At 45.6% G+C, this 13,478-nt stretch overlaps 1 protein-coding gene across 2 annotated transcripts; it reads left to right on the top strand.

Annotated features, from left to right (window-relative positions):
* Nucleotides 1–4,666: 4,666 nt before the first annotated feature.
* On the top strand, nt 4,667–12,786 carry LMOD3 (leiomodin 3). 2 transcript variants are annotated; one of them, XM_049826851.1, is made up of 3 exons: nt 4,667–5,027; nt 6,844–8,217; nt 11,017–12,786. In XM_049826851.1, exons 1-3 carry the CDS (start codon nt 4,737–4,739, stop codon nt 11,041–11,043), a joined length of 1,692 nt encoding a protein of 563 aa, XP_049682808.1. In that variant the 5' UTR covers nt 4,667–4,736; the 3' UTR covers nt 11,044–12,786. The 2 variants fall into 2 exon arrangements, with proteins under 2 accessions (XP_049682808.1, XP_049682807.1); XM_049826850.1 differs by lacking the exon at nt 11,017–12,786 and having other exon boundaries at nt 6,844–8,340.
* Nucleotides 12,787–13,478: the final 692 nt, after the last annotated feature.

Raw genomic sequence — 13,478 nt, 5'->3', positions numbered from 1 at the left:
TTGGGAAGATGAGACGGTGAACCACCACCCGGGGATGAAAATGTTCAGGTATTTGGAAGTGCTTTACCAAGGTCACGTAAATAATATGAGGTGGGAAAGTAAAATATCAAGTTAGCAGGGACGTAACTAGTGCTAAGTGTTTCAGCGTTTTGCCCGTGATCTTGCTATAAATGATACTTGGGAGTAGAAACTCCCTCCCGTAGCCACAGAGCTGCTTCTTTGTAAATGAGCGCAGTGCAAAGAGACATCGCGTGTCCTCTGACTGTGCTGCTTAAGCCACTTTAAAACATAGTCAGTAAAAAAAGAGCGTATATATTTTTGGGGGGCGCAGGGGGGTGAGGTGTAGCGTTGTTCATCGGCAAATAAACACAGAAACTCGGGCTTCGAGGGTGAAATTTGGAACATGTTTTGGCTCTGAATGGGGCAAAGGTTTGCCCCGGGTCAGCCCACTGTCAACGTTCATATGTGGAGCTGTCTTCTGCCCCCAAATCACGGCAGTTTGGATCATCTTTTTAAAATGATCCAAAAGAGTTGAAATGGTTTAGAAATCCATCACCTAGGTATTTAACCCTTCTCGATGTAAACCAAGACGTACACATCTGACTCGCCCATGCTTTTCCCTCCGGGATCACTTTGGACACACCAGTTGGGGGGGTCAGTGTCCTGCCCCAGGCTGAAATTTTCTCTCCTTAATTTCTGACATGACTAAAGTCCGCTCTGTGCTCCCCCTGCTTCCCTCCACATTTTAATGTTTTCTTTTCCCTGTAATAAGGAATGTGAATGATGACAGAGGTGGTTTCCTACTGTGTAGGGAGGACCCAGTGCAGCTGCTCTCAGACTCTGAAAACGGAAACTAAAAATAAAATTTAAAAAAAAAATAAAAAATCACTATGTTCTTTTTGGGGGCCAAATTAGAGGCATCCAGGTCCCACTGAAACAGGAGACGCAGCTCCACTTACTCCTCTCGGGGCTGAAGGAAATGGCCAGACCTGGACACAGTGAGGTGCGGTGATTCGGTGACCGCTGGGTCGGGGGCGAGGGGCTCGTGCCCCCGTCCCTGCTGCTCCATCCCTTCCCCACGCCAGCCACCGCCGTGCCAGCCGCTTCACCCCGGGGCTTGAGTTTGCAGCTCCCTGTCAAGCGACTTGGGCAAATACTTCAAAAGTCAGATGTCCTTACTCTATTTAAGCAACAGGCTTAATCTGATATATTTATATCTGTAACAGTTTGGAGGTGTGGTGGTGGGGTTTTTTTCCCAAGATGATCCCTGGTGTTTTTCCCACAGGGTGTCTCTCTACGATTGCTCTCGTTACTTAGTGGTTGTTATTGTTAAGATCCCATCATCTGACCCTTTATAATCCCCATATTGCGTTACATTGCATTGCTGGACATTCTTGGTGTATGCTACTGTTTGTCAATTTTAGACTGCTCCATCAAGCTTACGAGTTTCTTAAAAGTGATGCAAGGTTATGTTACACAGGCACATTCTCCGACTCATTCCAGTTAATGCCTTGGCATTTGGAAATGCCATGGATTGGTAATAAAGGGGAATAAATGTGTGGGTTTTATAAGCAAAAAAATGAAAGGCAACACTATAGAAATTGCTTTCAAGCTTTTGGCATCAGCATGTGTCCCATCAATTACCTTAAAAATAGAACACGTTTTAGGCACTTGAAGCATGGTTTGATGGCCTGCTTCGCATCAAATGGCGACACGAGGGTTGGCCTCTCTTGATATTTGAGTTAAAAACTTGTCAACTCTTTTGCGTTCAAGAGACATAGGTTGGAAGTTTTGAAGAAAATGCACGAATGAGAAAAACCAATGAAGTGAAAGAATCCTGCACGAGAGCCTGCTGGGTTTCACGCAAAAGTTCATCCGTACGCGAGTACCTGCCTTAGAAGCAGCAGGTATGAATTGTTCATTACCAAGGGCAGACCTTTTCTTCTATCATTTTACTCCTAAAGTGCTTTTATTTAACACTTGTTAGGTACCTCCTCAGCATGAATTTTGAGCTGCTACCCGTAGGGACAGCTTTGTGATCGCTGCAGGTACCTCTTGTCTTCTGCTTATGCTTTGCACGTAGCTGCTGGCACAGCTCTCTGCCGTTTGGTAACAGAGCACCTCAGGCAGCAGCTTATTAGTCTGGGGATTCCTGAGCAAGTGTCAAATTGGCGTGAAAATAGTAAGTGCCACCAATGGAAGTGGCTTTCCTCTCTTGATGAAGGCTGAGGAATGAGCAATCATTTTGGAAATCTCCGAGGGGAATACCCACAAACATAATTGGGAAGAAGATGAGAGTTTTGCCTTGGAAAGACTTCTAGATTTGGCCGTGAGTGTGTCCCCAGCCTGGAGGGTTTGTTTGTTGCCTTAACGTGCCGTTTCCAGCACACCGAACCACTAAGCAACATGTTAGAGAAGGAAGCGAATCCTGTACTCGAGGTAATTTATGGAGGAGACCTAAAGTAGGCAAAATGCGATACCCACCTTGGAAATCTGTGGGATTAGCACCTGTGCCACCGGGAGAGGTGTCACCGGGCAGCCCTTCGCTCTGCATCTGACGGAGAAGGCATTGCTCCCAGAAGTATAGTGTTTCCTAATGGAGGTATCAAGTGATATATTTCTATTTAGAAGAAAACTCGCTTTTCAAATACCTGATGGTGTTCTCAGTATCCCTGTTTTCCTTCTCGAGAGGTCTTCATAGGATTGACCCTACTTAACTTAGTAGATCTGACAAGACCATGGCCCAAGATGGCCTGGCTGAAGATCATGGAAATACAAGAAGGTGGCCAGGGGCTTTATTTACAGTCAAGAAATTAGCAAGCGATAAGTAACCACTGAATAGACAGCTTCTGTGACCCAAACAGCATCGTTTGGGAGAATAACATACCAGCTACTGAAGAGCATTGATTTATTTGATAACATCAGGAAACCATTTATGGACTCTATTATGGACAGCAATCGCTGGGGGTTAAAACTGCTAGACCAGATAGATTGATGTGTGGGTCTGCTGTTGTGCTTGCTACTGCATAATATAAAATAAGGATGTCCCCTGAAATACCAAAGGGGCAAACGGAGCCATTATGTTCTTGGCTTGGGTTTTTGTTATTTTTTCCTTTACCGCTTATTTCATTCTTAAATTTTTGCCCTCTTCCCCGCTGTGTAACAGCGTTAATTAAATGAGGACCTTTGGATAATGGCTTTTTAACAGAGTTTAACAGGGCTTTGAACACCATGTTTCTTGTTACAAAACACAGCAAAGAGACACTATCATCATGCAGAGACTATTTTGATGCTGGCAGACTCCAGCAGAGCATGGTTGAGATGTAGCGAGAAATATGGCTCAAAAGTTGGTGGGGTTTGGTTTCACAGCCTCTCGTCTGTGGTTTCTTTCCTATGAAAGATGCATTCGCAGTTGCAAGGTGAGGATTTGATTTGATACCCCCTGCAAAGAATATTTGAAATTATGAGAGGAAATCTTCCTAATCCCATGAACAGTCCGAACTGTGGCGTACTGAAATTGCACTGTAGTGGTAAAATTACCCACCCACGCTACTCTGCTTTTACAAAGCAGCCATGAGCACGGTGGTGTTGGAGATATGGCTTTCTGGTTTACCATGTAAATTTAGAAGCCTATAAAATATTCTGAACAAAGAAGGAGGTACTTCTTAGCTGGAATGGACACTTAATGAAAAAAAGGATTTCAGGTAATCTTCGATACTTAGATCAGTCCTACGAATATTAGCAAAGTAGATCTTTGTAGTTGCTTATTAATTCTGTAAAAAATGGTAAAAAGTAGGAAAGGGATGAACCTGAGATGAACTGTCAGCCAAGGTCTGTTGACAGTACAAATAACATCCACGATAGAGACAGGGCAGTCAAGAAATTGGGCACTGGCATTGCCGCTGGGCAGGCTGGATAGGAGCAGGACATGGGCGTGCTGTGGGAAATGCTATGGGGAAATGCTCCCTATGGGAACGTTCAAAGGGCTGGTGCCTGTTGCCGCGTGGAACCCCTGTCCCCAAGCACAAGGTGTGTGTGTTGTACCAGCTGTTCACCTGCCTTTTTCCATCTTGGAGGATTTTACCTTAACTAGGATCTGGCATTTGGGAGAGCTCATCGATCGCGCGACGGCTGCGCTCGCACCAAAACCGCCCGCAATATTCAGGCAGGGTTTAACCGTGGGCTAAAGGCAGTGAAGAACCTGCAGTCCCCAGCCCTTTGGAGATATCTGAGACATTACGGATACAGAGACCTGCTGCTGATTCTTCCCACGGTGCAGAATTTCACCGGCACGCCTTGCAGGTACCGTTAATGTCGCTCCACCCGCCTATGGCGATTCAGGCATGGGGTGAAGCACCGAAAGGCGTAGTGCCCCAGGAGTCCTCTAGAAAATGGCCGCATCCTGCCTTACTCAATGGGGGGACGCACCAGCTGCACTGAAATGTCAGAAGGGTTTGCGCAGCTGACAGGTTGCTGAAAATGGAGCATGGCAGCATCGCCATAAATTCTCTTTATCCAGCCAAGTGCAGCTTAATATAGACTTAGCTGCACGGTCTGTCTCCCGCACTGAGACCGAGAGCTGCCACAGCTCATGACCAAAACGTGAAGTTGTGGATTTAACCGAATGAACTACTACTAGTGAGGGGGGGGGAAAAAAAAAAAAAAAAAAAATTCTTTAAAAATTTAACTTTCTCTTTAGGTTTAAAACATAATAGAGGAAGGTGAGAAGAACAAACATGTCTGAACTCAACCAAAACGCTGATGAAGAAGTGTGTCCTGAGGACATCGATGAAGATGAAATCCTGGCAAACCTGTCCCCCGAGGAGCTAAAGGAGCTGCAGTGTGAGATGGAAGTCATGGCCCCAGACCCCGAAGTCCCAACTGGGATGATACAGAGGGACCAGACGGAGAAACCTCCCACGGGGAGCTTCGACCACAGGTCCCTGGTTGACTACCTGTACTGGCAGAAGGCATCCAGACGCATGCTCGAGGACGAGAGAGTTCCCGTCACCCTCTTGCCCTCTGAGGTAACAAGCAACAAATCACAAATTTATTATGCATCTGCTGTGGGATCTGTTTTATAGCTTTAATACCTTAACCTGTCTCTGCTTCTGTCCCTTATCTGAGGTACGATACAAACAAATTTAAATTCATCCTAAAAGCCTCAGCAATGTCAGGATCCAGCTTGGACTGATGTCGGGATTAGTAATTTTTTAATTGTTTTTCCTAAATATTTACTTAAGCTTTTTTTAATATAAGAGTATCATAATTCTGTTTCAGTAAAGCAAATCACTCAGAAATTGTCATAAAATCAGTTTGGAGGATGTAACTCAAATTTGTTTGACTTTGCGTATGGAACAATATCATATTGCTTTTCCATACATTAATCATATGTATTAAACTAATTGACAGAATTTAATGTCATACCAGACAAAACCCCAAAACACTGTATTTTAACGATGTGAAACACTTACTAACGACCAAGCATGCAAACTCCACGAACTAGTCCAACTCTCTTCAATAGAGTACTTAAATTTATTCTGCTATCACTATGACTTTGAAATAAAGTTAAGGTCATACTTAGGTATTTTTCAGGATGAGGGCTACACTTAAAAATAAGTTAATAGAATGGAAACTTGGCCAGACGAACCACATCCATACCTAAACCTAAGTGAATTTTAGGTAACTGATTTTTAATTTTTTTTTTAAACACTAGTGGTTTTGCTAATACACAACCGCACAGTCCATCAGGGCCTTCGCAGGGCAGGTTTCATGGGCTGCCTGTGGAGAGGGGAGGGAAATCTGTGGGTTTTCCCTCCTGCAACACTCTTACACTCAAAGAAACAATTTTTTTTTTAACGCTTCTGAGGTAAAATCTGGAATTTGAGTATAGAGCTGCCTGCTGCACTCACAACTGGTCAAGGGATCCCCATACTAAACCCATCTACTACCACAGCCCTGAGGGCAGAAGTGACTGTGGCCATTTTGTCTGGCTTTTGGTGAAGCACAAGCCATGACTCTGCCCTGCCTGAACTAGTGCCAATCTTTTAGGAAAATATCTTGATCTTTATTAGCGCTTTATTAGCATTCCTCAGTGATGGAGGATCTACTTGCAAAAAGAAGCTTGAAAAAAAAATCTCAGTGAGGAGGGTCTCTGGAGATGGTGGAAGTTTGCAGCTAGTTTTATTTTGATACTAGAAGCCCCACTGCCTTGCAACAGCTGGGTGCAGAGTCCAGTTTCCTATCTCTGGACTCAAAATAAAACTGAGATTTTGCTTTATCTTCAGCAACGTGCTTCCTTAGCTGTGATGCTCTGGCAGGTACCGGAGCAGGCAGCCTTGTTGTCTCAGGTGCCGGATGACTCGGCTGTTGTTACTTACGACGTGCCCTCTTCACTCCTCCTTGGGCTGAGCAAACAGTCAGCGCTTAATACTGATTTCCAACGGTTTGTGGCATACAAAATAAACTTTCTCTCTTGTCAAGGAAACAATCAAAATTACAAAAAATTCAGAAAGAGACTTTGGATCAGAGACCCTTAGCCCCAGAAGGGTTCAAGGACCACCTTAACGTAGCATTAAATACATACAGAATTTAATTGTCAGGATCAAATTTAATAGGCAAAGATGAGAAACTGGATTGCAGGCACTTTAAGAGCAACCGTTCCTGGTTCCCAAGCAAGCCAGCACAGCCCTGACTTACAGGCAATGACACTTTTAAGGATTATTCTATAATGTATGGGCATAGAGGTATCTAAATCCAGCCGCTACCTGTTTATTTGAGCAGAAAGTTAATGTAAAAAAGCCACGTTCAATTATTTCAGCTGTGAGGTTTTGTCTTCCTCAGAGAAGCGCTGCGGAGGAGACGGAAGGAAAGGCCAGCGGCAGCGGCCAGGCAGCCGGCGGGAGGGTGCCAGGAGCAGAGGGAAAAGAGAGACATTACAAAAATGAGCACTTGTCCAACTCAGGAACGCAATTTGGGGAGACAAAGAAAGATGGAAGTCATAAGGAGAGAGAGGAGGAGGAGGAGGATGAGAAAGAAGAAGCAGAGGAGGAAGAGGATGAAGAGGGGGAGGAAGAGGATGAAGGGGAAGATGAGACTGAATTGGAAACAAAGGAGACTTACACCAACGAGAACCGTCACAGTGATCAGACAAGTAAGAAACCAGGTACGGAATCAGGAGAAAGCATAGAAAAGCCAAACGAAAATGAAAAGAAAATATCAAAATTAAACATCCCCAAAAAGTTAGCACTGGATACCAGCTTCATGAAGCTAAGTGCCAGGCCTTCAGGAAATCAAACCAATTTAGAAGAGAGTTTGGAGAAAGTCCGAAAAAACAACCCAGACGTGAAAGAGCTCAACCTGAACAACATAGAAAACATCCCCAAAGAAATGCTGATAGACTTTGTCAATGCCATGAAAAAGAATAAGAACGTAAAAACGTTCAGCTTGGCCAACGTGGGGGCCGACGACAACGTGGCGTTCGCCCTGGCCAACATGCTGCGGGAGAACAGGAGCATCACGACGTTGAACATCGATTCCAATTGCATCTCCGGGAAAGGGATCGTTGCCATCGTGAGGTGCCTGCAGTACAACGAGACGCTGACGGAGCTCCGCTTCCACAACCAGCGGAGCATGCTGGGCCACCAGGCAGAAATGGAGATCGCCAGGCTGCTGAAAGCCAACCCCACCCTCCTTAAAATGGGGTACCACTTCGAGCTGCCGGGGCCCAGGATGGTGGTGACCAACCTGCTCAGCAGAAACCTGGACAAGCAGAGGCAAAAGAGGCAGGAGGAGCAGAGGCAGCAGCAAATGAAGGAGCAGAGGGAGTTGATAGCGATGCTGGAAAACGGACTTGGGTTGCCTCCCGGGATGTGGGAAATGTTGGGGGGACCGCTGCCCCAGCCGAGGATGCACGAACCTCCGCAAGCCCCGAAAAGACCCGTCCCCGCGGCCGTGTCTCTGAGCAAAAGGCAGGAGAGCACGAGGCAGCCGGCCCCCAAGCAGCCCGTCAGCTTCAGAGTGGTGAAGCTGAAGAAGACTCAGCGCAAACCCGCCGTGCCGGAGTACGTGGAACCCCCCGAGAAAACCAACCTCAAGGACGTCATCAAAACGCTTAAACCGATTCCCAGGAGAAGGCCGCCGCCTCTCGTCGAAATAACCCCCAGAGATCAGCTACTAAACGACATTCGTCAGAGTAACGTCGCTTATCTTAAACCGGTAAGTGCTTCGCGGTGGCGGGGAGGGGAGGGAATCGCGTTCGCCCGGCGTCCCGGTGCCGTCGTTTGAAACGCCGGCCATTCGGCAGGGTGCAGCCTCGCACGTCCCTGCCTTCGTCCGTAAAGCTAAAAGAAAGCGAATTCACTCAGGAGTCAAACAAAATCGCAGAAACTCAGCGATAGCGTAACGAGGAATGGCATATTAGTTACGATAGGCAAAGGCTGTTATGTTTGCTTCGGGAGAGCAACAGGTATTATTTTTCGCATTAGTCTGTCCCCAGTCCCCCGTAAAAACCATGTGCTGGTTTTTTCACCGTGTTTTTTACTTTTCAGTAGCTGTGTTTTTCTTTAGCTCTCCCTTTCCCCAGGAAAGCACCATCGCTTGCCCCACTCGATAACGGCTGAACTGAAACACTGGCAGCAACATAACTTAACCCAAGGTCACTTAAGAAACGGCACGGAGGCGGGAACTGGGTTTCCAGTAACACACTGGTCAGACTCCCCTGCCCCTGCGGTGGGTGCCCAGACCCCCGGGCTGGCCGGGGCGAGTAACGGCGCTCCTTCGGCGCTGCCGCACGCCCGCCGGGACAAGGCTGCGGGAAGCGAGAAGGGTCGTGGTCCAGAACCGCCTTCGGTTGGTCTGGTTGAAACGAAATTAAAAGCTTTAGCGCGAGGGGGAATTTAATATATTTTTTTAAGAGTTATTTTCTTTCTGTAGAGTTACTTTCTGTAACAGCGATACCGCAAAAACCCTTGCTAAAATATTTTTCCACATGCTTGAGCCTTACATTTTGAATTCTAACAACAGGATGAGTAAAAGATGCTTTTTCTTGGCTGCCTGAACATGTTAACACATTTTTACAGTTGCCTAAAAACATTTCAAATAAAATAGTTGGTTCTCTAAAATACTGTTTGGTGGCAAAAGATACAAATTGTGGAGGGTTTTTGTGGTTGTTTTTTTTTTGAGGGGGGGGGGTTGGTTTTGGTTTTTTTTTACTATCATCAGGTTTAAAAAAATGTCAATAAGCTGATAAAAAGCAGGGAGGATCGGGGCCAAATTCACCTGGGGCACACAGATATGCCCACACTGAAATCTAGCCTAGATGCACAGCCTGCAGACTTGCTCCTGCCGGCCTCACCTGGTAACAAGGAGAGTATTTATTTTAGTGACCCTCTGCCACTCAATTTTGTTTTTCCCTATTTAAATCAACTGCAAAATTCTAGTGCTAATAGGAAAAAAAAATATTAGATCCATTAGCAGTGAAGATGGAGCAAGGTTATAGGAAGAAAGCAGTGATATCAAGGATTTTTTATATTCGTTTTCAAGTAAATCTCTGCCATTGAAAGTGCTCAGTGGTTGCAACTCAAGCGCAAATGTGAGCTCGATATCATCATGGCTTTGAGAATCCAAGTCCCAAACTGTGATAATTGCCTCCTGGTGATGCTCTTACTCGGGTGCCAACTTCATGGGCCATTCAAAAATGCTGGCCACCAGATTTAACCTTTTGCTTTCCTGAAACGTTGTATTTCCTTGCATTGCACTATTATTCAAGAAATACTAAAAGCTGACTGATCTATTTGTAGCTAGCAGTGTTGATGTATCTGTTTGTGTTGCTAAGGCTAGAGGAAGAGGACAGAAAATCCATTGCAATTAAAAACGGTCTAGTAGTATTTTGTAATTAATATTTTGTTTAATGTTTACATTCTAATATAGTGGGCCACATCTTGCTTTCATTGATACCTACACAGAAATAATTATCCCTCAGTAATTCCAGAGAGAGTAGTTTGTCCTGAAATTTTGGCAGGGGCAGATCCTGCAGTGACCTCCAACCCTGGTCCAGGTTTAATGTGACCATTGCGTCCCCAAACCAAGTTTTGGGGTTGAGGGTTTCTGCTGGCCAGTCCGACTTGGCTGCAGCCAGGGCCTCTCCTCAGGACATTTCTGGCCTTTCTAGGCCAGTCGAGGTTTTGCGTTTCAGTGCCACGTCTAAGACGACAAGACCTGCTCTTGTAAAGGTCATGGTTTATCTATATGTGCCAAGACGGTGCTTGTGACGGCAGGTTGCTGCCTCCTCTCCTCTCAGAAGGATGGAGGATGATGGTGCCGGTGCTCTGCCGGCCACAGCCCTTATTTTGCACAGCAATAATTAAGAAACCCGGGTGCTGCTGGGTGCCAGGAAGCAATAGTGAACCCCAGCCATTCCTCCCAAAATCCTCGGGAAGTTTTTACAAATGAGGGCTGTGGGGTTTGGGGCGGAGGGTTCAGTTCATGGTCCGTCCTAAATGGGGCAGATAACAACTGCTATTGCAGCCCATGGAAAGATGAAGCAATGGACACACGTGTTGGGGTTTTGGGGTTGCTTTTTGTTTGGTGGATTTTTTGGGTGGGGTTTTGGGGTTGTTTTTTTTTTGGTCCTCTGTTATGGGGCCACATGGTTTGGATTTGGGGCCTTAGGGTGTTATTTTCACCTGCCTGCGTCATCTTGGTAACTCATTTGCCTCAATATCCCCAGCTTCCTCTCTAAAATGGGGTTTTACTGCTTGAGCAGAGCTGGGGCGTTTGTTCGCTCCATGGTGGGACTCACTGCTTGCAAATTTATTTACTGAGCGTTAAGCATTGCAAACAGCAAGTAATTGAGGAATTACAAACAAAATAAATTCTCAACCAGAGCTCCTTGGAGCTCCCAGCTGTTGTATTTTTGATCTTTTTACAGTTTCTAAAGGTTTCTATTAAGCTAAAGGGGTTTGGGAAATAAGACTGAGAAATTTCTTCCTCCTAATACTTACTGTCCTTGTCCAGGTGCCATTGCCAAAGCAGCTGGAGTGAGAGACCAGGCTGACCCGAAGAAACAATTTGGAATTAAAAACTATTCAAGTTTTGCTTACAACTGTTTCAGCAGATGTTTTCTGCAGAACCCAGGTGGTATATACGACTCTTTGGGAACAAAGCTTGCGATACACACTTTGATAAGTGTGGTGAAAACGGCTGGCATGGGAAAAGTCAGTGCTAAGCGTTTCCATCAGGTATCAAACAATCCTGGTGCCATCTGTCTGCCAAGCGGATTTGAGACTCCAGTTTGTTGTGGGAGTATTTTCTCAGAGGCAACAATAACCTTGCCTTTCTAGTTTGTCCGCAAACTATTTTGCTTCCATGTTGTCCTTCTGCTGCCAGATTCTGCAGGAACATGCTGTGCTCTATCTTATCCTTCTTTCACACACACGCTCCTTTATTATTCTCTTGTCCATGAGAAATGTACCTGGGTTTCCATGTATACAGCTTCATTTTTTAGGCTAAGGAAACAAATTAAATAAAGTGCTCTCTGTAAGATGTGTGCAGCACTTCCATGGCTAACGAGACGCTCACAGAACAGAACGATTGCTCTGGTACGTGGAACACCTCGTCTTGGTGGTTTCAAGCTACCTCTATTTCAGAACATAATCTACTTGGTATTGTACCCGATCAGCATATAAAAGGTGATGCCATGCTTTGTTTTGAGAGCTGTAACCTTCATTATCCATGATTCATCTCTGTCCATGATGTATTCCTTAATTACAGCCACCTTGGAGCACACTGAAATGCCATTTCAGGTCTCTCTCCACACTATTCTTGTGGCAGGAGAATGAACCTTAACCCTCTCCTTGCCAGCGGTTTAAGAAACTCATCGTTCCTCCTAGTAGGGGGTGTGAATAGCACATCTCACCCTCTAGCAGGGCTAGATATGATGGGGTTAAACCTGCATATACTCAACTTAGTTTTTCCTTAATATTTCTGGGAAATTTTGTCTCCTCCCCTTTTTTAATCACAGTAGTTTTTCTGCTGCAAGCCTTTTTTGTAAAGCTGCTTCAGGTAAGTCACATTCTTGTGGAACACATCTACAAAAGACCAGTTGTTTTGGGGTTTTTTTGTTTGGTTTTTAAAGTTATAAGGCATAGGGAAAGAAGAAAGCCTTTCCCTTTGCTAACATGCAGCTCCCCTGCCTTCCTGTGGCTGATAGACTTGCTCAAAAGGCACAGTTTTGCAGCTCCTGGCAGGAGTTCCTTCAGGTGAGTTTCTCCTTGCTCCTGCCTGTAACACCCATGCCGGCAGTCCCCTGGCAACTAAATCCCAGTGCCACCTCGCTCCCCCTTCCCATGTTTATTATAATAGTCCTGTAGTATCAGCACTGTCCAGGACCTCTTTGATTCCAAGGTAGTCTCCGCTACCATTAGTTCAAGTTTTCATTTATCCTTGTCCTTCCCATATCTATCATCTGGTCTCTTTCAAAGCTCTGTCTTCCAAACTTGTAAAGCTCCTTCTCACCTCTGCTTCCGTCTGCAACTGTAATGCTGCAGACTTGGGAAACGTGGTTGATGTATTGCCTAAGATGTAGCAAGCAGTTTTTAAGTATCATGTAAGGGGGAAGAGGAGAGCCATTTCTGCATGGAAGAGACATAAAAAAGGAAGTAACACTTTCATTGTAACCATTTCATACAGCCCTCTCTTTTTGTAAGGGATAAAGTAGGAAAGGGAAGGAACTTGGTACTTCCAACCACGCCCTCACATGGAGCACAGCAGCAAATGACAAGTGTGAAAAAGCAACTCCCCCAGGAAGCTATTAGAGCACGCTGCTCTCCATACTGGCTTCAAGGCCAAGCTAAGACAGGGAAATACAAAGGAAAATGTAATATAGAGCTTTACAACCTCCAACTCAAGCTGCCAAGCACAAATTACTGCTACACCCAGAAGCAGCCAAAGCAGCAGTGCTGCAGCAGCTGACACGTATTACCGGGATATATACAGCAGGACCTGTGAAGCCCTGCTCTGATCCATGTTCTCCCACTGAGCAGCCTCTTCAGTGATCCCAGGAGGGAGGCAGCCAGATACAGAGATCACACCATTAGTTTGACCGTAGCAGAGCTGGCGTCCTAGTACTGCTCGAGGTACAGCTCCCAGTAATCCTAGGAGCAGAAATCCCTCTCAGGTAATTAAAAGAAATGGAAGATCCCAGTTAAGTAAAGTAGAGTTATATAAGACACTGAAACAGCATGAACAAATGCCTTAAGCGCTACTCCACCTCTGCAGAGAAGCTTTTGTAAGGCTGCAAGAGCAAGGCCGTAACATTTCTGCAGCTCAGAGGTCCCTTGTGCCTCAACAAAGTTAATACAGACACAGAGCATTCAAAACCAGCTGCTTCATCACAAGCATGGGCTTGCGGCATGGGCTTGCGGCAGGATCTGCAGGCTGACGGCAGATCTCCCACCCCCACTCTACAGGGTTCCACC

Source organism: Accipiter gentilis, chromosome 23, assembly GCF_929443795.1.
Source record: "Accipiter gentilis chromosome 23, bAccGen1.1, whole genome shotgun sequence".
Taxonomy (NCBI): Eukaryota; Metazoa; Chordata; class Aves; order Accipitriformes; family Accipitridae; genus Astur; species Astur gentilis.
Note: the sequence above shows the minus strand (reverse complement) of the source record. Positions and strands in the feature narration are given on the sequence as shown.